Source organism: Drosophila serrata, unplaced genomic scaffold (assembly GCF_035046125.1).
Source record: "Drosophila serrata isolate PLE 108 unplaced genomic scaffold, ASM3504612v1 contig_382, whole genome shotgun sequence".
Taxonomy (NCBI): Eukaryota; Metazoa; Arthropoda; class Insecta; order Diptera; family Drosophilidae; genus Drosophila; species Drosophila serrata.
Genome location: NW_028257280.1, coordinates 4,554,379 through 4,576,582, shown reverse-complemented (window position 1 = coordinate 4,576,582; position 22,204 = coordinate 4,554,379). Strand labels below are relative to the sequence as shown.

The 22,204-nt window shown below is 42.2% G+C and overlaps 4 protein-coding genes and 1 non-coding gene across 6 annotated transcripts; 2 read left to right on the top strand and 3 right to left on the bottom strand.

Annotated features, from left to right (window-relative positions):
- Positions 1–5: 5 nt before the first annotated feature.
- On the bottom strand, positions 6–3,029 carry ATPsynC (ATP synthase, subunit C). Its single transcript, XM_020955723.2, has 3 exons — positions 2,977–3,029; positions 1,818–2,022; positions 6–1,185 (listed from the first exon to the last, which is right to left on the bottom strand). The coding sequence occupies exons 1-3, from the start codon at positions 3,022–3,024 to the stop codon at positions 1,022–1,024; spliced, it is 417 nt and encodes a 138-aa protein (XP_020811382.1). The 5' UTR covers positions 3,025–3,029; the 3' UTR covers positions 6–1,021.
- On the bottom strand, positions 1,408–1,706 carry LOC147642574 (Nuclear RNase P). Its single transcript, XR_015273484.1, has one exon.
- Positions 3,030–5,176: 2,147 nt separating the features above from the next.
- LOC110186395 (uncharacterized) lies at positions 5,177–16,024 on the top strand. 2 transcript variants are annotated; one of them, XM_020955558.2, is made up of 7 exons: positions 5,197–5,350; positions 5,449–5,917; positions 10,308–10,589; positions 10,659–10,767; positions 10,824–10,961; positions 11,035–11,513; positions 13,237–16,024. In XM_020955558.2, exons 2-7 carry the CDS (start codon positions 5,818–5,820, stop codon positions 13,629–13,631), a joined length of 1,503 nt encoding a protein of 500 aa, XP_020811217.2. In that variant the 5' UTR covers positions 5,197–5,350; positions 5,449–5,817; the 3' UTR covers positions 13,632–16,024. The 2 variants fall into 2 exon arrangements, with proteins under 2 accessions (XP_020811216.1, XP_020811217.2); XM_020955557.2 differs by having other exon boundaries at positions 5,177–5,350; positions 11,035–16,024.
- On the bottom strand, positions 14,808–19,421 carry Vps16A (vacuolar protein sorting 16). Its single transcript, XM_020955842.2, has 9 exons — positions 19,237–19,421; positions 18,972–19,161; positions 18,644–18,914; positions 17,903–18,591; positions 17,703–17,830; positions 17,487–17,635; positions 17,143–17,426; positions 16,484–17,073; positions 14,808–16,415 (listed from the first exon to the last, which is right to left on the bottom strand). Exons 1-9 carry the CDS (start codon positions 19,290–19,292, stop codon positions 16,268–16,270), a joined length of 2,505 nt encoding a protein of 834 aa, XP_020811501.1. The 5' UTR covers positions 19,293–19,421; the 3' UTR covers positions 14,808–16,267.
- Positions 19,421–21,554, top strand: TrpRS (Tryptophanyl-tRNA synthetase). The gene is made up of 4 exons (XM_020955843.2): positions 19,421–19,960; positions 20,053–20,464; positions 20,525–21,104; positions 21,184–21,554. Exons 1-4 carry the CDS (start codon positions 19,753–19,755, stop codon positions 21,286–21,288), a joined length of 1,305 nt encoding a protein of 434 aa, XP_020811502.1. The 5' UTR covers positions 19,421–19,752; the 3' UTR covers positions 21,289–21,554.
- The last annotated feature ends 650 nt before the right edge of the window (positions 21,555–22,204 follow it).

Below are 22,204 nucleotides of genomic sequence, written 5' to 3'. Positions count from 1 at the left end.
TTTCATTTTCCTTTACACATTCATTATTCCTTTATTTCACAATTCAGCTCCGCACGTTTGCTCAACTTTTTTGGTACATAATCATGATAAATTTAAGTGGCAATAAAAATAAACTCCTTGTACATTAAGGAAACTAATTTTCTTTCAATACAAAAAAGAGAAATACTCAAAACAAAGGGTTTTTTCTCAGTACACGCCACATAAAATCGATAAAGTTTTGCAGAACCATACATAACGCGCGCTCAGTCCACAACACACATTCCACCAGATTTATGTCCATGCAAAAGCCACGCAAGCCACTGTTTAAAATCCAAGATGTTCGAAGGGCAAAGGATTCGGTCACGTCTGATTGCCTGCCGCTGGATATTTGATGTCCAAGTACTTCGGGGGGAGAGAGAGAGCCTTGATCCGCGGACGTGTTTGATCCTTCGCCGAATTTTCAGAGGCGGTCGTGCGTTGCGCTCTATGGACTCCATCCGTGGCTGTGGTTGGGACTGAAGGTGAGCTAACTTCAATTAAAATCTAATTTTAATCTTCCGTTCGTTTACATTTCGTTACAATCGCGGTCGTGAATGTGCCAAGGTCGCCGTCGTCTATCCAATTTCCTTCCTCCTCGCGTTGTTCAACTTAAAGTATGTGTTTCGGGCTGATCTCTTCTCCTCGTCTTCTTAAGCGACTACTACTGCTTTTTCGGATGTTTTTTAAAAACAAAATTACATATATTATGTGGTTGTTGGTATTTATAATTAGATAGTGGTACAGGATGTTCTTGTTTGCTATCAATTATTCAATCATTTTTATCAATAATAATCGAAAAACGAACATTGGTGTTGTTTGTTCTGGTTGTTGAAGTGTTGTTGGTTGTTGGTTACTACTATTCATTCGCTCTGCCACCGCTGGGATGCGGATGCGGCTGCACGCCTGCCAAAACTGCCAAATCGATTGACAGACGACAGGACACACACTCGCACGCACGCACGATTGCAGGAAACAAGGACGAGCATTCGATGAGTGCGCGCGCTTAGAAGGCGAAGAGCAGCAGGAAGGCCATCATAAGACAGAACAGACCCATGGCCTCAGACAGGGCAAAGCCCAGAATGGCGTAGGAGAACAGCTGCTGTTTCAGCGATGGGTTCCTGGCGTAACCGATGATGAGGGAACCGAATACTGTTCCGATACCAGCACCTGTTGCATTGGTTCGTTGTCGTTATCAGAAAAGAGAGTACAAAAATCAAGGCATTAGTCTTATATCTCAAGTTAGATGTAAACAGTGAAAGATGATCTTCGTCGAAAGCCGAAGCTTCGAACTGTGCTTATCCTTCATTTCTGGCAATTTTCAAGCATAAACACAGCTCTCTATTTACAGAGACTTCTCCTTTGCCTGTCGCTTCTTAGTCGCCTGGTAAGTCAGTCACAGATTAGTCTGAATTGAGTTCTGCCCCCAACGGGGCAGCAAGCACATCGCACTTAAACGGCTGGCCACGAAAGCTTTCAATGCAACCAGGCGGCTTTCGCTGGTGGGCTCGGCAACACCTTAGTCACAGGATTTCTGGTACTTTCGCCCTGCAATCACACAGGTCTCCTGCTAGGAAATGAAAGTCTTCACAAATTAGACTTTGGCCAATTCTCAGACCTTCCCGGGGCAATTGATTTGAAGAGTAATCAGATACTCGTTGTGTGTGCCCCAGATGCTAGATTGTAACTGACTTGGTAGAACGGCCAATTGAGGCGTTAGACTCTGGAGATGCCCCTGATCGATGGCTGATGATTTACTAGATTTACTAGAGAATGAATGACAAAACAAAACCAATACGAACCGGATCCAGCAACTCCGACTGTGGCAGCACCAGCACCAATGAACTTGGCAGCCGAATCAATGTCACGGGTGACTGGCGAGGTCTGGAATGACCGGATCTGTGGCAGCAGTGCAACTGGGGTTGTGTTCTGAGCGGCCAAGGTCTGGCTCTGGCTGATGACGGCGCTGCTCAATGGTCGCAGGTACTGCTTGGAGCTGGCGAGGAGCTGCAAATCGATGAAGAAAGTTGATGTTGATTATTATATAAGGAAAACAGAACGAGGGTTTGAGTGTACATTTGACTGAGATAAAAAGTAAAGTATGTATTGAAAATTTCAGCCATAAGAAATATCAGAACTGATAGAAACTCTTATATTATCGTTTTTTTTTTTAAATGCAAAATTTAATAAATTCATTAAATTATTTTGAAAACTATTAAATTTCCTCCGATTAAAATTTACATTTTGTTGCATCCATTAACTCCATAAATTTGCAAATTTCTTAAATTTACAAAATTTAAAGCCCCTTTAGTTGCCTTGCAAGTTCATTGCTCTGTCCCTGTTTAATAGTGAAGCATTTGGCCAAAAGTTATGCAATCGTTAAGTAATTTTTATTAGATTGGCAACTTGGCCAAGTCATTTGTTGTTCGTTTGGTCCTCAATGGTTCTCTGCCTCCTCAATGAAAATAAGATTCCCATTTCTTGTCAATATTATATTATAAACAAAACTGAATAATTATTGCTAATACCCCGTGCGCGTCCCTCACCCACTCAGCCATTGGAAAGCTTTTGCCAGTTCTAACCTCAACCTAAGAAACACCGACATGTTATACAATGCCATGTGAGGCAGTCTGTGGACAACTGTAAAAGCCAAACAAACTAAATTTTACACTTAATTGTCCTAATTATATCCCTTTAAAACTCGCACATGCATTTATTTTTTCGCGTCCAGCCGCAATGTGCGCATAACCTCAAAGTTCGACCCGCAACTTATGTAACTGTGTGCCATCCGTGTTTTTTCACCGCGGCCCGTGGAAGCTCACCACAGCGGCATTCCCAGCATAGAAATGGAAGAAAATCGATGCACTTTTCCCAAATTATGTAATCGGAAAATTAAAATGTAACTTTTGTAATTTTATCTCTCACAGTGGTACACACGCACAGAAAGGGGGCTCTACTTACAGCGCTCCTGGCAACGGGGGCAATGCGAGAGACTGTCGACACGAACATTTTCGGATGATTTTCTTTTTTTTGTTGGCTTACGACAAAATTGAAGCTAGCGCACGGCTCTGCAAAAGATATAGACGGGGATAATGATCATCGATTAGTACTTGGTTGCTCAGTTGCAAAGTGTCAAACGCCGCCTCCGCCGCCTCAGAAAAGTTACGTAACATCGTGCGAAAAAGCTGCGATTACACTGGAAGTACACTCAAATCTCTCCCATTCAAACAGAAAAACTATTTACTGCATTTTTCAGGGAAATTCTGGCAATTTTCCTACTTTTTCAGTGACGCAACGACTCGAGACACACGCACACTCTGAATCTGTCACATGCGTGTGTGTGTGCCGCAAGATGGCGACAGTTATACACGTTTCGGTTTTCATCTTTTCGCACTGATAATCGCGCTTTTCCACACGGTTAGCTGATTCTGTAGATAATCTGAGGCGCTTTCCACGGCGGTTATCCAATCAGCAGGCCGGGGGTGCTCCGCTGGGCGGGGGACAAATTTTTATCATTATCAGAGCAGACCGTCAACTCACTTCGAACAAACCCTTCACAGTGGACTTGGTGGAAGTATTGTACCCCTAGAAACTGGGCGATGTGAGCAATGCCTGTAGCTATCGATACATCGATATTTCTGCGAAAAATAAATACTTGTATCGTTTCAATTTGTTTTTAAATGTAAATATTATTATTATATACATTCAGAAATTATTCTTTGGACTAATTCCATCCCATTTGGGGCAAAACCAGTATTTATTGAAGTATACAAGGAATGGGTGGGCCGGTGAATTTTATTTTACATCGTGATACGCGGATACAAATCGGACCTCGCGAACGTATGATATATACTTAATACAAAAAAAAATAGATAAGCCCGACTCTAATACGGATATTGTTATGTAATACAAAAAATGCAAAATGTAGTCTTAAAAATTTGTGAAATAATAGAATAATTAAAGTAAAGATGGGCTAATAGTTATTTATTTTTAAAATATCAATATATCGATCACATCTTATTTAGAAAAATATTTCCAACACTGATATATCGGATAATGTATTATTTTGAAATACATTTTATGATATTTGTAAGATACTTACATATGTCCGAAATCTAGTATTTTTAGAAAGTGATTTTAATAACTAATTTTTCATGTGTCTTTATTTAATACTGGTAGTTCTTAACAAAATTTCACGTTAATTTTTTAATAACAACATACTAATGATGAATTTGCTTTGTACTAAATTTATGGTTAGCCTTAATATTAAAATATCTTACATAATAAAAAATATATATATTTAAATATATTTACATATATATACAAAAAAAAAATGTATGTATACAATAATCTTAAATATAATCTTAGGACGATTGAAGAGATTTCTTAATCTCAGAGATGATAATTTATGTGATTTATAGAATTATAGAAACCTAATCGTCCTCTCTTGGAACATGGATCCTACTGTGGATAATCGAATTAATCCAAGACCCACTAGATTAGAATTTTGTTAAATAAATAGACGATTCGCTTGGGAAATCCTTACAGATTTAGATTAATATTTTAAAACAATAAATTTATTGGATTTATCACCAATAATCTTAAATACAAAAAAAAATACCAAAACGGGGTGGTGAATTGAAAGCGTTAGGCGCGCATAGGCCTTATCAGGATCTTGGCTTGTTTCTTAATTACAGACTGTCTAAAAGCCTAATTAGTAATTACTAATTATTAAATATATTAATTATTATTATTACCGTCTTCATCGTTTTAGTAAGCACTTTTTGTCCCAACTGGCAACTTCCTCTCGTGGGGAAGTTTGAAGTTGGTGCCGGTACTGGTCTTCTATTCACATTTGAAATGTTCGCAATCTACATATGCCAATTTTTATTGAAAAATTGAACAGGACAGGATACTTACCCTAAATCTAAGTATTTTTAGGACTAAAAGTATGGTTGTCAAATTAGAAGACACAGAGATGATTCGGCGAGTTTGGCGCGAAAATTTGAAAATGTTGGAATGGCCACTACCGATAGCTACAGTTATGGCAAGAAAATTATTTTGGGAAAACTAGTTCTTTCAAGTCTAACTAAAATTAAAAGCTAATTTTTAGAACTATATTTCTCCATTTGATTGCTCTTATCGATTGCTCAATTAGCCCGTTGCGGATACCGCAGCCCTGGTTGCTGGCCCGTTTCTGGCCTACTCACCACACCGACTCACACAACTACAGCCGCAGCATAACGCGTCGTCGTGTCGTTGCTGTCTACGTCACGTCGGTTCGGCAATGTTTTAATTACCCGCAATTGCGAACTCAATTGAAACCCAGAATGCTGTGAGTACCGCCCAACTATCTCCTCCAAACATTCTCCGAACCCGTCTAAAAGGCCTACTCCCCCGGCCATGCCGCCGCCCCCTCTTCTATCGTTGCAGCCCTCAATTGCATAACAGCACTTGCGCATGAGTGTGTGTGTGTGTGGGCACGCTTGAGACCGAAACACACCACACCACGCAGCAGCAGTAGAAGCGCGGCGAAAGGCGACAGTAAGAACGAAGGAACCGCAAATCACTTGGAATTTCGATTTTTGCTGCATTTAATGAGGATACGCCAGGCTGGATCCCAGGATTGGATTTAAATAAAAAGTTTACCACATCCGGGTTCGATAAATCGACAGCATGCAGCGCTGCTGACTATCGATAGGCGCTCACACTGCCACCACCAGCAACAACAACAGTATTTCCCGAACAATTTTACATAACTACAAACCTACATCGCAGTCACATTCGTACGTTTCGAGTGATATGGCCGTGTTCCTGATCAACGTCTGCAAGTACAATGGCTGCGGCATTACATTTCCAAGCTTGGGCGATTTAATATCACACATCGAGGACACCCACATAGGTACGCTGATTGCAGTTTCCTAATCATTTTCCTGTCGCGTGATGTCGGTCGGTCGGTGTGTTTTGTTTATTCTATTTATTTACCCTGCCATACATATATACATATATGGCGGCATAAATAACCGAATTAACGGTGTATGCGTGTGTTTGACAGTGTGCGTGCGTGAGTGGCTTCGTGGTGAATTGAATGTTGTTTTTATTGGATGAATTGCAGTTTGTACGGCCAGCAGTGCGGCTAGAACAGAACAGTTGTTGTTGCTCATTAATGGCAATTCGAATGGCTTCTAAAAATCGATGCAGCAGCATTCTCAATAGGCGGGCGTCGGGCAGCGCCTACCTGTGCTCGCGCACACATACGCACACCGAGCTCACTACACACGCCCAACTTCCAAGCGCGTACAGCATTCGAACCGACGATCTGTACGCTGGAAGGTGCGGGTGCGAGCAAGAAGGCAGTATAAGCAAAACAAAGCGAGCAAAAAGCCGGTGATCCATTCAATGTTGTCAGTATGTGTGTATGAGTGAGGCCAACACAGCATCTTGTTGTTGTTGCGGCTGTTGTTGTACTATGGAACCGGCGAGTTGAGCGCCCTTTTTTTGACCTGTCCGCATGGCTTGGCTTGGGTTTTAGTTTCGCGTCTGCGAGACAGGTGTACACGTATCCGATAGGTAGATGGGTGTCCGTATCCGGTAACTGGAGCTGGAGACGCGCTCTAATTTGCACGACTGCCTCGCCACCCTCGCATAATCAATATTATTTCTTTTTAAATCCCTATCCACGTGACTTTGAGGCTCTCCCCAATTAATCATTTTGAGTGACTGCATGTGTGTGAGTGGACTTTTACCGGCTGAAATAAACAATTTCTAATTTTAGCACCTGGGGTTTCCAGGGAGGTAAAATCAATAAATTTAAGCCCAGTGTTGCCACATTCCAGAAAGGGGGTTGGGGTTTGGGGTGGTTTAACGGTTAACGGGGCTTTATTTATGTTCAGCCTGAGCAGTGCGTCTATGTACATCTCTGTTTCTCTCTCACTTGCTCCCGCTGTAACGCATGGCGAGAGGGTGAGACAGGCGAGTGTAGGGGTGGCTCAGCTGACTCGGTTACAGTTACGTTGGCAGCTGTTTTGTTGTTGCCGCACTGCTGCGTGATAACGGTCAACACACGCACACACATACAGCAATGGCGGCTGCCCGGGCAGGCTTGCTTTCTCCCCTGCGCCACCCCCTTTTTGCCCAGGGGCTGTGGCATTACATAAAGCCGAAGCGAAGCTCGAGCATACGCCCACATGGCAACTGTGCTGAGTGCCACCCCCAAAAAAGCCACCCATAACGAGCTGGGAACCCCAATGCCCGCATCCCAGTATGCGTGTAGCCATATCCGTAACCATTACGTGAGCGAGCTGCTGCCCATCATTTCATTATCTCGAAGGACACTCGATGCGTGGGCCGGGCTCTAAATGGATACGGCTGGATATACGTCTCCTTATCATGCCGCCGCTCTGGGCGTTGTCTTCGTTACGTTTCGGTTGTCATGGCAGCTTGAAACCAAAAAAAAAACGGGCAAGACCTTCAGGTTTGTCCTTTTCACAGTTGCCAGGCACCTGTTGTTTGTCCCGAATTTGTGTGTGTGCCAGTACATACATATGTATGTGTGTACGCGTATCTCCACTGCAATTGACTCTTGATAGCCATGTGCGAAATGCGATATAAAGAAGTTAACCAAGTAATCTAGAATGAGAAGCAACCAGTTAACACCATAGCTAAATGATCTCAAATCGCTAGATTTCTTATACACTTCATAAGAAATCTCAAGAAACTAATGTTATAATTTTAGAATATTTTATTTTATTCAGATCTTGAGGTTAAGAAGGTTTTGGTCTAACGTTTTTATGTTGTTTTGAAAATTTCAAGAACTACAACTGAACAGGCTACCCATATGTTAACAAATTCATTTTTTATCAAGAACAGTTACACATTTTATCAATAGAATAAACAGTGACGTACCATTAAAAATGCATGATTAGGCTTTAAATTCCGGGAATTTTTCTATCGCTTGATTTGTGGCATATATTATACTAAATATGACTTTTCTTTTAAAAACAATAAATGCGATAAGCGTTCCATAAATTCGAATTCTTTAAAGTTGGAATGTGTTAAAGGAATAAATTCAGCATATAGGGGTTAACACCGTACTAGGTTTCCTTGCACTTGCAATGTCAACATAAATTCACAACAGTCAATGACTTGGTTATTTATCAAATTTCAAAAATGGAATGCAAGTATTGGAAAGTTTTTTGTGACAGCTGCCGGTGGAATAAAATAAAAACAAACCGAAACCGCATGTTCAGGCGAAAGACAAGTGTTATCTTTCTGAGTTCTGCAACAAGTGCACATGAGTCACAAGTGCGAAAAAAGAGAGAGGGATCTGCGTTTACTTTGTTTTTGAAATACGAAAACAGGCAGGGACCGATGTGTGTGTGTGTGTAAATACGTAGCTAGATGCTGTTTGTTTAAAAGTTGTTTGTAAAATACTCGATTTGATAAACACACAAACACCAAGACAAGCGGCAAGTGTCACCTACACAAGAGAGAGAGAGAGAGGCACCACGGGTTATCACCAACAAAATAATAACAATAATATGAAGGCGGAGCTGAGAAAATAAAAAATACACAAATTACCAGAATTGAGTGAACTGATTTGACCGTTAACAAATGGCGCCGTGCTTTTAAGTATAAGTTGATTTCATCAGCCGAAAAGAATGTGTGCTGCTACTTACAACTGCAAATTTTCAAGGCAAATACATAAATGCACAACACTCGCTAGAGTACGTGGAAATATTACGCACATAATACTCCGGGCATACGCACTCATAACTCGTCTATGTGCATGTCCGTATGTGTCATCATCAATCGATTGGACGGCACGTAGACATCACCACCACCGCAATCATTGCCGCAAATGTTTTTAATCGCATTTCGCCCTGATAAGCAGCACAGTAATGTGTGCCAAAAAGGAGCAGCGGACTAAATGAAAGCATATGTTTGGCATAATAACCAATTTGCGGCATATGTTTTCTATTTGCACACCAATACCAGATACGAATCGAATCAGATAGAAGCAATTAAAGTGCAACGTTATCGTACACTTATTGTCTCTGTGGATCTGCGTGGGTGGTAGCTACCGAAAATGCAGTTTTTCTACAGATTTCAAACCTTGAGTCTGGGTAGGATCACGCGCATTATGATACCACTTATCAAAAATTTAAGTGGCGGGATCCTTAAGATACAAAAGAAATTGTTTTAAACCCTGTGCTTGCTTGTATTTAATGTTTTCTTAAACTTTTGAGCTCATCTTTTCGAGTTTATAAATAAATTAACTGAAAAGATTGCTACAATTTACGAGTGGAAGCATCAATTTATGAGATCCGCTGATCTATGGATCTTAATTATTCGTTTAGCATCCGCCCGTTAACTGGTTACTCCAACCGGGTGACATTCGTCCGTCCATAGGGTGCTCCGTGTCGCGGATGATGATGAATGGTCGGCTGACACAGTTACGCACCAAAATGATTTAATTGAGAAATAAAGCGTGCTCCGCTCGCTGTCTGCTTATGGAGGTTAGGTTGCAAACACACTCACACACTCACATGGATTTAGAGTAAATAGAGACGCAGAAAAGGGGAGCACCTGTTATTATGCTTGCTTTGGCGATAAGATAGTGTCCACACACTGGCAGCACAGAGAGCCATGTGCTCCTGCCACGAGTATTCCCCCGCATAACCCTCGAAAACCCAGGGAAAATGCGTCAGCAGGCGCACTAAATTCACCGCCATATAATATCCCCTACGTGCACTCTCGCTTATTTACTTATTTCGACATTTTAATAATAAATTGCCCGGGCTGTGGGTCGCTGTCTCTGGTCTGGTCTGGCTTGAAATCCACAGAGTTCTCCGCCGTATGTCTCTGAACTTGTTCCAGTGCAAACACAGCTTGGATGCAGGTTTTCTGGTTGCCCGCATTCCGGTTCGGATTCTCTGTATCCTATGCAAAAGGGAATTTTTAATTAGTCAATCCCGGTTCGGTCTCTTTCTAGACAGGGTCGTCCCGTAATTGAATCCAGTTTCGTTTAGAAAGCATTACAATGGGTAATTTGTAATTTTTTGGGTTATATCTCATTTGCAAGTGGGGAATAATAATTTTCTGTTAATAAATTTGACTGCTATTATTGCTAATTAATTCCATAAATTGAGAGCGAACAATTAAAATGATGCTAGAATGATTAGATTAATTTCGAAACGTAGAATTATTAATATTGTACTCGTCAAGAACTAACCGCTTTTCTAGTAGACGGTACACATATTTAACTAAACTATCTCTGGTGTTATTTTTAGACTATGATCCAAAGGTGGTCGAACAGAAGGAGCAGGCCCAGCCTGCCTGTCTGCCCCTAAGCTATGTCCTGCGCTTCATCACCGAGGAGAACCGAAAGGAGGCGGTTGCGGCGGGCAACTACCTAGCCAGCAACAACAGCAACACCGCACCACCAACAACAAACAGCGGCTCCAACAACGCCGGTCATGGAACCGCCAACAATGTGGAGCTCAAGCGTAAGCTGGCCATCAAGCACCATAGCTACAGCATGTCCTCGTCCAACCGCAGCACAACGCCAACAGGTATGATGCTATGACAAGTGAAACTAAGTTAGACTAGTACTCAATACTTGATTTACTCATTATTTGCAGGCAGTGAAATGGACGAGGATGAAATGGTGGTCACAGAGTCAGAGGATAGCAACGACTCGTGGACTACTGAAGAGTTTAGCTCAGAGTTCATCATGCGCTATGGCAGCAGGTATTATAGCCAAAGTTACTATTGTTGCTCGTTGCTAAGTTGGTCAACTTTTGCAGGCATTCCGGTGGCGGAAGTAACGGCACGCCTGGCAATGAGAAACCCTTCGCCTGCCCTGTTCCTGGATGCAAGAAGCGTTATAAGAACGTCAACGGCATCAAGTACCATTCAAAGAATGGTCACAAAAAGGATGGAAGGTAACCAATCATTGCCTAGATTGTTAGCTACATTTTAAAACAGGAAGCTAACTAATAGCTCGACTTTCCACAGAGTGCGCAAGGGTTACAAGTGTCACTGCGGCAAGAGCTACAAGACGGCCCAGGGCCTGAAGAACCATGCTCTGCACACGCACAACTCCCAGCCGGAGAGTGTGCTAAATGCCCAGCTGGCCACTGCTTTGGAAACGGCAGCAGCCACTGCAAATGCCACTGTTGGGAGTAACAACTCTAATCCCCCGCCGCCCGTCATCCAGCGCAGCAATTCCCCATCGCAATCGCTGGGCTCGCTAAGTCCCTCAAGCATCAGCAACATGTCGAGCAGCGCCAGCAGTTGCCAAGGTGGCAGTAGCAGCCTCTCCAACAACATCGGCAACATAAGCAGCACCAGCAATACAGCAGCCGTTTTGACCGGAAATGGCAGTGTTCTGCAGCAGCTCAGCACTGGGAATGTGGTCACGTTGACCAATCTTCCCACCCAGCAGCAGCCACACCAACAGCAGCAGATCCAACAGAACGGCGGCTCTGGAACAGGTAACACCAACAACACTTTAATGCGCAGCACACTCGGTTTAGTATCCATTAAAGCCAACAATAATGGCAACAACACGCAGACTGCCAAGTCAGTTAGCAACCTAATGGCAGCCAATGCAACTGCCAGCAAGATACTCAAGCTGGCCACCAACGTGGCCAACGGTGGCTCCTCAGCATTGGACATTGTGCAGCAGCAGCACAACGGAAACAACAAAATAACGAATGGCCAAACCATTCTCAACGGCAACAATGGCAACAAACCGCTGCCCAATTTGGTTAATTTGGGCATTCTTACGCCGGCCACCTCGCCCACCAAAAACACTCAGACGCTGACCTTCACCACCACCACCAATGGGAACAGCACCCAGCAGCAGGCGCTGGTGGCCTCGTTAGCTAAGAAGACGAACATACTACTGCTCCAGGAGCCCACAACTCCGAGCCAGTTGCTTCAGCATGCGCAGCAGCAACAGGCACAACAGGCGCAACAACACCATGTGTTGCCCATCAGTCCGACGAGCAGCATCAGCGGAAACAGCAGCAAAAGCAGCTCGCCAACGCCCCATCAACAACAACAGGTGCTCATGAAGAAGGGCAAGCTGGTGGAACTTGTGGAGCCCATGGACACGGACACGGATGGGCAGAGCGATGGCATTTCGGAGAGCGTAGCGGCAGCAATAGCCAGTATAACGGAGAGTAAAGAGGAAATCGGAGTGGCATCAGCGACAGTATCAGTAGCGGGCATTGAAGTTATAGGCGCGGGCGCTGTCAACGAAGAGACGTAGCCTATACTCAAGCAGCTATTGATGCACCGAAAGCTGGCTGGACAGGAGTCACCGCCTAAGCCGCCGCATTAGCCTGCTTCGCGAGGATAGGGGGATCGCAAGACATGTATTCTTGACTCGGCAGAATGCGAAAGCTTAGAGGGAGGGGGCGCCGCCAAGTTGTCAGACCTTCACTTACTCACTCACTCACTCACTCACCAAAAAAACCATTTTTGGAAAGATTTCCGTAGACTGCTTACTTGTTTAGAGACCAGAAACTTAAGTTGTGTTTTAATTTTAGTCCCCAAACCTAAATTGTATCATATAACTCGACTACACACACACAATACGCGAATCGCATTGATTGTGCAATATATACAAATTTTTATAATTTTATGAGAGAATTAATCACTATAATTGTATGTATGACTATCATCATGCTTGTATTAAACTATTTACAACGGCTGATCTCCTCTTAATTTAATTAGACTATATATAAAACGAAACACGATCAACAATTGTAATAAATTTGCAGAAAAATTCATACTTCAAATTCATTTCCAAGCGATCACTTTTATTATTATTATTACCAATTAGCAATTACAACTTATTTAATCTCAGCTCTCCGGCTCTAGTTTTAGTGTACTATTTGTATTTGTATTCGACTAAACAACCAAGTATTATTTATGTTATAAGCTTTAGTAAATTGAATTTAATTGTACGATATATACTTACGATATGTATATTTATAGACACACCCAATCGCATCTACACTGGGTGAGCTCATTAAGTTAAGACGACGACGACGACGGTGCAATATATGTATATTTTCCCTAATTTATGGCTTAGTTTTCTACAATTTACATCCTTCTCTGTTTACATTTTCGGGCTTATCGTTTTGTTTTTATTTTGATTTTATGTTTTTCCGTTACTTCTTTTCCTTTTCTCTCTACCTATTGCAGAAACCTCTTACTCCTGCTCACAGAACAGCAACCACAGCAGTGATTCCATCAAGCCAACGCTTACGGTTCTGTCAGCCGCCAAGAGGTCGTCAGCAACGCCTCCTGCCAAGCCACCGCCGTCAGCACCAGCCAGTACCATCACCACGCCTATGCAGATCTCACCGACCTTTATTGAGCACAAGTATTCGGCGTTGGCCATCAAGGAGAAGTTCTTCTCCAACCTGCGAGCCGCCAAGACGAGTCCATCGAGAGGCGATTGCAGTCCAACGGATGTGACCATTTCTGGAGGAGTAGGCGGCGGTGGTGCTGGCTTGCGGGCCGTTGCTGTCGGCCAAATGTGCGCGCTCCAGAACGAGCACATACACCATAATCTCTACAAGAAAACGATCAACTGATCCGAAACGAAGACGAGAGATGCTGGCGGAGGTGGGATCAGAGATCAGATGAGATGAGCGGATCGCTGGGCGTCGCTGAAGGCAAAAGAGAGTTGGCTGTGATGAAGTAGTAACTAAACTGACTAACAAACTGGACGAGAGGCGGAGCAAGAGGATTCGCTAATAAGGCAGATGGGAAAAGGATGCAGAAGCAGAAGGCAGTGAGAGGAAGAGGGAAGAGGAGCTGGGCGATGCCTCATAAAATATTTAGAGAAGTTTTCCAAAACAAGAAGCAAGAATTTCCATTGGCTTCCAAAATGAATGCAAAACAAACATAATAATAATAATAACAATAATATTTATAACGCAACAAAATGCTAAAAACAAATTCCATGCATTTCGCAACTATTGAAAAATCACATCCATAAAAAAACACAAAATCAACACAATACCCAAAAACCTAATCTCAACAATATTAAGCTGGAAATTCTTTACCCACTACGTTAATTGTACATATACATTGGCCAGAAGCTTCTCTGTAACAGCTTTAGATAATTCTATAATTATAAATGAAAAAATCTAAAAAAAAAAAAAATGAGAAAAAAAATTAAATAAGAAATACGGAAATTGTAGTAAATATACATATTTGAAGCTCGCTCTTCAACTAGTCATTATTGTAGTTAAATTAAATCTATGATTTTCGTAAATGTATAAAACACGCGAGAACTGGTTGACGGGGAATCCCCGGCCCCACATATAACCTTTTATATTTATAAGGTGACAAGCTTTCCCCTGTACAATTTCAGTGAAATCAAAACATTGGGGTCTTTCCCCAACCAGTTGGTTGAATCACTTTTCAAAATTTAAAAGTCTTAAATTATTGGCTGTCAGAGATCAACAAAACAGAATGAAAGAATGGATGTAGCAAAATTGTAAATTGAGAACTTTAAGATATGCAAAAATTTATAAATTGAATGTCGAATATTTCAAAAACCGAAACTCTAGTTAGTTAAAAATTTTGTGGGGAAGCCCACGTGCCGAACCGAACCGAACCGTCGAAGCTGAACTGAAGCTGCGAAACGGCCAGGAGCGTTTCAGCGCTTAGGAGCCACCAATAACTCTACAGTAGTTATAGTATTATAATTATAAATTTATTATATATTATTTATATATACAATTGTGTCTGTATCTGTGTGAGTGTATGTCCAAGTGCATGGGTATTGTAATTGTAATTGTAATGTCTTAGTTTTTAGTGTTTTTCAAACGTCCCTAATTGTGAAAAGTCCCCCAAGAAATACAAAATATACGATAAATAATACAAGATTATATATATTTGTGCATACTCCCGATTGTATTTCTCTGCATGCCTCACAATTCGCCGTATCGGGTTCCTTAAGCATTCAAAAACAAATGAAATTTTTAACTTACGATATATATTTACATCAAGTATACATACATACATAAAACATACATCAATTTAGTCAGCCGCCAAAACAAAATAAAGAAAGATAGGAACTTTTCAGAGCGCATTTTGCAGACGCCCAGCGTCTTAAAAATTAATCACAACTAAACAAAATAGAACTAACAAATCTATCTCTAATAGAATCTAGATAAACACCTACATAGATACCGATATGTACATCTAAATACAATATCTTTAAGACCTCACGCTTAAGCGACTCCCAACGGATCGCCCTATTTTAGTCAAACAACTTTTATATAGACGGAAACGAAAGCCACTAGACACGTCCTCGGTTCACCGAAGCCTTCCCCGGAAGAGAGTTTTGGCAAGCGGGTTACGCTAATATCCAAAAATATCCCCTGCCAGGACGCTCCCATTCAGACTTTCAACACGGATAATGAACTCAAAAGAACCCCTCTAAATGAAAACAATAAATTGAGTATGTCATCTTATATAAGACTGCTGTTATGTTCGTAAATATATTTAATATATGTATGTAAATTTAACGAAAAACAAAATCACACACAGAAACCGAAAAAATTAATAAACTGAAATAACTTTTTAAATAAAAAAATAAGAATAATAATAAAATGAATAGTTAATTTATTCATCTCTACCTACCTACATACTACTATGTACTATATATATATATATATAATGTATTGTAATTGTAATTTACTAAAATGGTAATTATAGTAGAGAATTAACTAAAGTTTAAACATTACCTATCATCATCATTGACAGCATCCTCCACATCAAATCAAATAATCCTTTACACACAGCTCGAAAGGGATTTGCAACTCATCCCCACACAAGCCACATAAAAAAAAACACATCAACAAAATAAAGAAAACAAAAAATGTAGTAAAATATTCTCTTTTTGCTTTATGTGATCTATTACATACTACATATACATATGTATAATAAAAATGTCCTTCAAAAACAAACTTAATTAAAGGTAATCGCATTTATTTAAAGCCGGGGAGGATTGATACAACAAAAATGGCATCCCTAAAGATATAATTCCACCCTGAATTATGGGAAGGCTCCATTGCAAAACCAAAAAGTCGAACTAAGATTGAAAACAAATATAACAATCCGATTTACAAGAAATCCAACATTTTTTATAGGAATATATACATCAATAAATATTTTTATTAGAGTTATTATTCATTATATATAGGAATGTTGCGATTTACTTCCTCATCTCCAACGTGGAGATATAGTTGCATACCTTGCCGAGCAACGTCCGATCGTTGACCACTCCCTCCTTCTTTTGTAGTTCGTATAGACTATGCACGTCCCGTTGCTCGAAGGCGCAATCTATGGCCTCGTTCAGGAAGCTAATGTAAATGTATGTAAATGTATTTCATTACTCCTTTGAATTCTCTTGTTACTAGCTTTAACTTACTTCGCCCGAATGAACCAGTGCACCTTCCGGTTGTCCCGACACCTTGGGATGTATTTGAGCGCCTCACTTGTATTGTTCTGCTTTAAGCAGACCTCCACAAAAGGATCGTAGCCAATGGGACTCTTCTTGCTCTTGGCCAGCTTCTCCAGTTCCTCCCATTTGTGGTGCTCGGAGAGGATGAGGATTCGCAGCCACCAAAATCGGCGCTCAGGCACCTTAAAGTCGCTCCTGATGCGCTCCGCTTCCTTCAATTCGCCGATCTGCAGCAATCCCAGAATGGTGTCATGAACGGACAAACCGTTCAAACTGGCATTGTACTTGGTGCTCAGAGTCTTCTGGAGTTTCAGCAATCGACTGGTATCGGCACAAAGCTCCGCCTCCAGTGTGCATCGACCTGCAGCATAGGCATTGCCAATCAGAGACAAATTCGACTCCAGCCCTTCGCTTTCTATGGCGTTCTGGAAATGATATTCCGCAATGGCCTTCTGGTCATCTTCAGTGTTATAGATGCCATAGAGGCCGGCTCTATTTGATTCCCGCATGATCTTCTTGTACATATTTAGGGCCAATGGATGATCCCTAATGGTCATCTGAAAGATGGAAAACAATATGAAAAATTAAGCTAAGAAAAGAAATGGTTTTAAAGGTCGTAGACATACATGCAAATTGGACAACATCATGTGCATCTTCATTTCCAAAAGTACCCGCGTAATGAGTTCTGTGTCACCCGACTGCGTGGCACTGCCTACCGCACGATCGAACTTGCGCATTTTCAAAAGCAGGGGGACATGGAGCGAAGCCCGTGGCTCCAATTCTAATAGCTTGATGGCCAGGTCATCCCTCCCAGCCTGATGAGCTTTTGCCGCTATATTGCAAAAAGAAATACCCTCCACAGAAGGATTCTTAAACTTCTCGGTTATTTTCCGCGCTACTTCTATGTCATCTACAAATTAAATTGTAAGAAATGGCTGGCTCAAAAAGTTCAATTATTATTACAACTCACTGGGATCATTGATCACTTTGTGGTAGGCCCAGTGCTCTAAAATCCAGGACTCGGGCAGATTTAAATGCTTGGCCACTTGAATGGCAACAGCATAGTGCTTGCGAAACACCAAGCGACTGAGTATCACCTCAGGATTAAGATGTGAAAACCTGTTTAGGGTAGAAATCGATTGGTGTATTAAGAGATCATTTTAAAATTAATTTAATTGAGACTTACTGCTTGAATGTAAGTGGCATGGCAATTCGTTCGTGCCTTAGGGTGTTTAGGACCCTCAGTATTCTCATGATGCGCATGTATTCGTCAGGATTGTGACCGATTATAAAACCTTTACCGAAGTTGGCTGTCTAAATTAAAAACAAAAAACGGTGTGTTCGTTACAGTATCAATAAATAAGGTTAAGAACACAATTTACTTACCCTGAGCAAACTCTTTTGGGTCTCCGGACAAAACTCATAAGAGGCTGCCTCAATGCACTCGGTCACCGCCAAATCAATCCTCTCACGACACATGCTTAGATACTCATCCGACTTGTAGGACTTCTCCTCGAACTTCTTCTGTGCTTCAAACAGATAACTGGCCGGTTCCTGGCTATTCACCGCAAAGATGTTTTCCACGCACTTTGGCAGGCGCTGGATCATCTCGTGCGAGTTCTGGGTTATGATGCGCACGCCATCCATTTCGGCCACGAGAAACATGATCGGATCGTAGGGGAAATCGCTGCGATCAGCATTGCGATTTACAATTAAAAGATACGAGGGATAAGATATGACTACTGCATCCGCTTCGGTGTTGTCCGTGTTCATGATCCATTCCATTTGAAGGGGCATATCCTTGCGACCAGTATCGAATTCACAGTACTTCTGCCGCATGTCGACGCTTCCCAGCCAGAGGAGTCCAGTGTTGGTATACAGAGCCAAGTGCTGGTGGTTGTACGACACAGATATCTTGATGATTCGCTCATGGGGCTTTTCAAAGAGATTGGCGGTGATTGTGCCCACTGTTTCACCGGGAAACAGCTTAATCACTTCTTTGTCCCTGCCCAGAAGACAATAACTGTTGCGGCCCTCCGTTACGATATCCCAGCAGGAGCAGTTCATGCTAGAATCTGATGGAATGATTAGACTAATTTCATGACTTCTTAAGCATTGAAAACTTACTGGGAATATCTGGCAGTTTCCGCTCCGCTTTAGTGCTATTTTGCTTAAGAAAAATTCGACCGGATGTAGTCATGACGGCTACTCCCGTGCCTGCTGTCGACTGGAACACCTTGGCCTCCACAATCTTTGTTACGCTGGCCTCGTCGCCAATGCTGTAGGTCTCCTTTTCGTGACCAAACATGTCGTAAACAAAGACAGTGGCGTTCTCCTGGACGCAGATAAGCTCCTCTGTGTCCGACCAGCCCATGGCAATTAGTTTTCCGTGGTTCCACTAATAGAGGTTAAATACTTTATAAAAGATTTGGACCTCAAAAAGTTGTTTACCCACCAATATGTGTCCGGTTTCCCGACCGGTGGTGTCGAAGATGCGGATCATTGGTCTTGCGCTTCCTTTCACGGGCACCAATTTGGTGGGATCACGGGTGGTAGCGATGGGACCTCCATAGGGCGCTGCCTCCACCAGCATGTACTCCAAGTCTAGATCGATGGGCCAATCGGGCGTAGCCAGTTCCACTTTTCTGCAAGCGGAAAAGCGGGGTGGTGGGCGTATCCCTAACAGCGTTTTAGCTCTCTGCAAGCTAGTTAATTCTCACCTGTAGTAGTCCGGCCGCACCTTGAACCACTCGCCAGTGTTGTACATGATAGGCATGGTGTCTTAGTTCTTAATTACCCAAAATAGCCCGAAAGAAACAATCAAGTTGTGTGCATTTTTTCACCCACAATTTGCGCTGCAATGCAACAGCTGTTTTACCAGAGTTGTCGCTATCCAAAAACAATTGTTACCATCGGTAGGGCTTGATATCGATAAGTTCTATAAAGTAAATCGGGACGGCTACAATTTTTAAAAATTTTAAATAAAAACAGCAAACAGTTATAAAACCATCAAGAACATTCATAAACAAAATTAATTTTTATCTGAACGTTTTTTTAATACATTTTAGTGGATACCTATTAAAAGACTTTTGATCAAAGACATAAAATATGAAAACGGCAGTATCTAGCCAATAGGGCAGCTCTGGTTCCGCAACTCTAATAGCATTTCACATGTGAAGGCAAAAATTTAGCCAGTATTAAATTATTTGTTAAACAATTGAATTAAGACTAACCTAATGGCGGACACTAAGGAGACGGTAGTGAAAGGCGTGGAGGCGCTCACGCTGAATGGAAAACCTGATGCGGAGCCCGTGGAAACTGGCACAGACGCCCAGGCGCAGGAAGCAGGGGAAGATGGTGCCGCTGCCGGAGTTGAAGATGTTGTGGATCCGTGGAATGTGGCCAGTAGCAACGACGCGGGCGTCGACTACGATAAACTGATAAGTAAGTGCAGGGAGCGGGAACAGAGTCTCCTCCGAAAAGACCACATTAAGTCCTCTGACCTAATCTGTATCTCCCATGTTGACACGTTGCAGAACGCTTTGGCTCGAGCAAAATCGATGATGAGCTTATCGCACGCTTCGAGAAAATCACTGGGAAGCCCGCTCACCACCTGATCAAGCGGGGCATGTTCTTCTCTCACCGCGATCTGCACAGCATCCTATCCCTGCGGGAACAGGGAAAACCATTCTATTTGTACACTGGCCGCGGCCCCAGCTCTGGTTCCCTGCACGTGGGCCATTTAGTGCCCTTCATAATGACCAAGTGGCTGCAGGAGACTTTCGATGTGCCGCTGGTCGTCCAACTGACTGACGATGAGAAGACTTTGTGGAAGGATCTGAAAGTGGAGGACGCCATTAAGCTGGCTCGCGAGAATGCCAAGGATATTGTGGCCATGGGTTTTGACGTTAACAAGACATTTATATTCAATAACTTGGAATTCATGGGGTAGGTTTTGCCATACGGAATTGAGTATTCAATTCATAAAGTAAATGTTTTTTATTTTAGAAAATGTCCCGCCATGTACCAGAACATTATTCGCATCCAAAAGTGTGTGACCTTTAACCAGGTGAAGGGAATTTTCGGCTTCGGCGACTCGGATATTATTGGCAAGATTGGTTTTCCGGCCGCCCAAGCAGCTCCTGCCATCTCCAGCACCTTTCCCTTCCTGTTTGGAAACAAAAAGGTTCACTGCCTCATACCGTGCGCCATTGACCAGGACCCGTACTTCCGTATGACACGTGATGTTGCTCCGCGCCTCGGATACCCCAAGTGCGCGCTCATCCACTCCACCTTCTTTCCGGCGCTCCAGGGTGCTAAAACGAAAATGTCAGCCAGTGACCAGAACTCTGCTGTTTATCTGACAGACACGCCCAAGCAGATCAAGAACAAGATAAACAAGTACGCCTTCTCCGGTGGACGCGCTACTGTAGAGGAGCACCGTAAGCTGGGCGGGGTGCCGGAAGTAGATGTATCCTATCAGCTGCTCAAATTCTTCTTAGAAGATGATGCTAAGCTGGAGGAAGTCCGAGAGGCCTATAGGAAGGGTGAGCTGCTCACGGGCGAGATCAAAAAGTTAGCCGTGGAGGTAAGTTGCACAATGCTGATATTTTTAGAGATTTTTTAAAAAAAGTCTTACCTAATTTTTAATTCTTTTCCTCTTGAAGACACTGACGCCCATTGTGGAGCAGCATCAGGCAGCCCGCAAGCTGATAACGGACGAAGTGTTGGACAAGTACTTTGAGCTGCGACCCTTAAAGTTTAGCAGTTAAAACTCTAATTGAGTTGGAGTGACCACCAGCATTTTCTTGACAACGATTAACTTTACTCTGTCGCTTAATTTGAACTAAGTGCGATTAGTTCACCAGGCACTCCTATGTACATAGCTCTAATGAATTGATCTATGCCGAGGCTCTGAGCCCGGATGGCGCCCACTTAATGCTTCGTTGTACTCGCTATTTATTTTAATATTTTACACACACGGTGTTTATTTTTTATATAGCTGAAACAATAAATATGCCTTCGATTCGCAATCGCAGCCACAGTGACCCATATTCAAGGAGTTATAAAAAGCTCAACAAACTTTTCTCAGGCTGTCACTCGACACCTCCGCCCAAGGAGAGTCGTCGAGCGAAACAAGCCTATTGAGGTTTTCTCTCGGTTTCTCTACGCGGAACTCTGCACATATTAATTTCCGATTCTCCACAAGCCATTCTCTCTGGTAAACCAGCTAACAAAATAGCTTTCGGCTTTGCAAAAATGTAAGTAATTTCCCATTTGAAATGGTGAGTTTGCTGGTAATACGACGCCTCGGCCATGAATTGGGTTTCCCGGGGGATTTACTCTAGTTGGAGGAATCGTAGAAAGGGATTTGATCCCAAATATGACTAAAATAAAATTTGTAGATAATATAGACAGGAAATATTTATAACTGGAATCGGTCTATTTTTCTGATGTTTAGAAACGATCATTAAATGTAAACAAAAATGGAAAACTGCAATGGTAAAACTGTAACTATATATATACATATTTACTAGTAGGCATTAGTTGGTTGTTTTTAACATAATATAATTTATATTATGTCATTTTTAATGATCAAGTTGCATTCTGCAAGGGTGTAGAGACTTTGGCTGTCTTTCTTGTTTTATTTGAGTCAAGTATTCATTTCATTCTTTTTTAATTTGGATT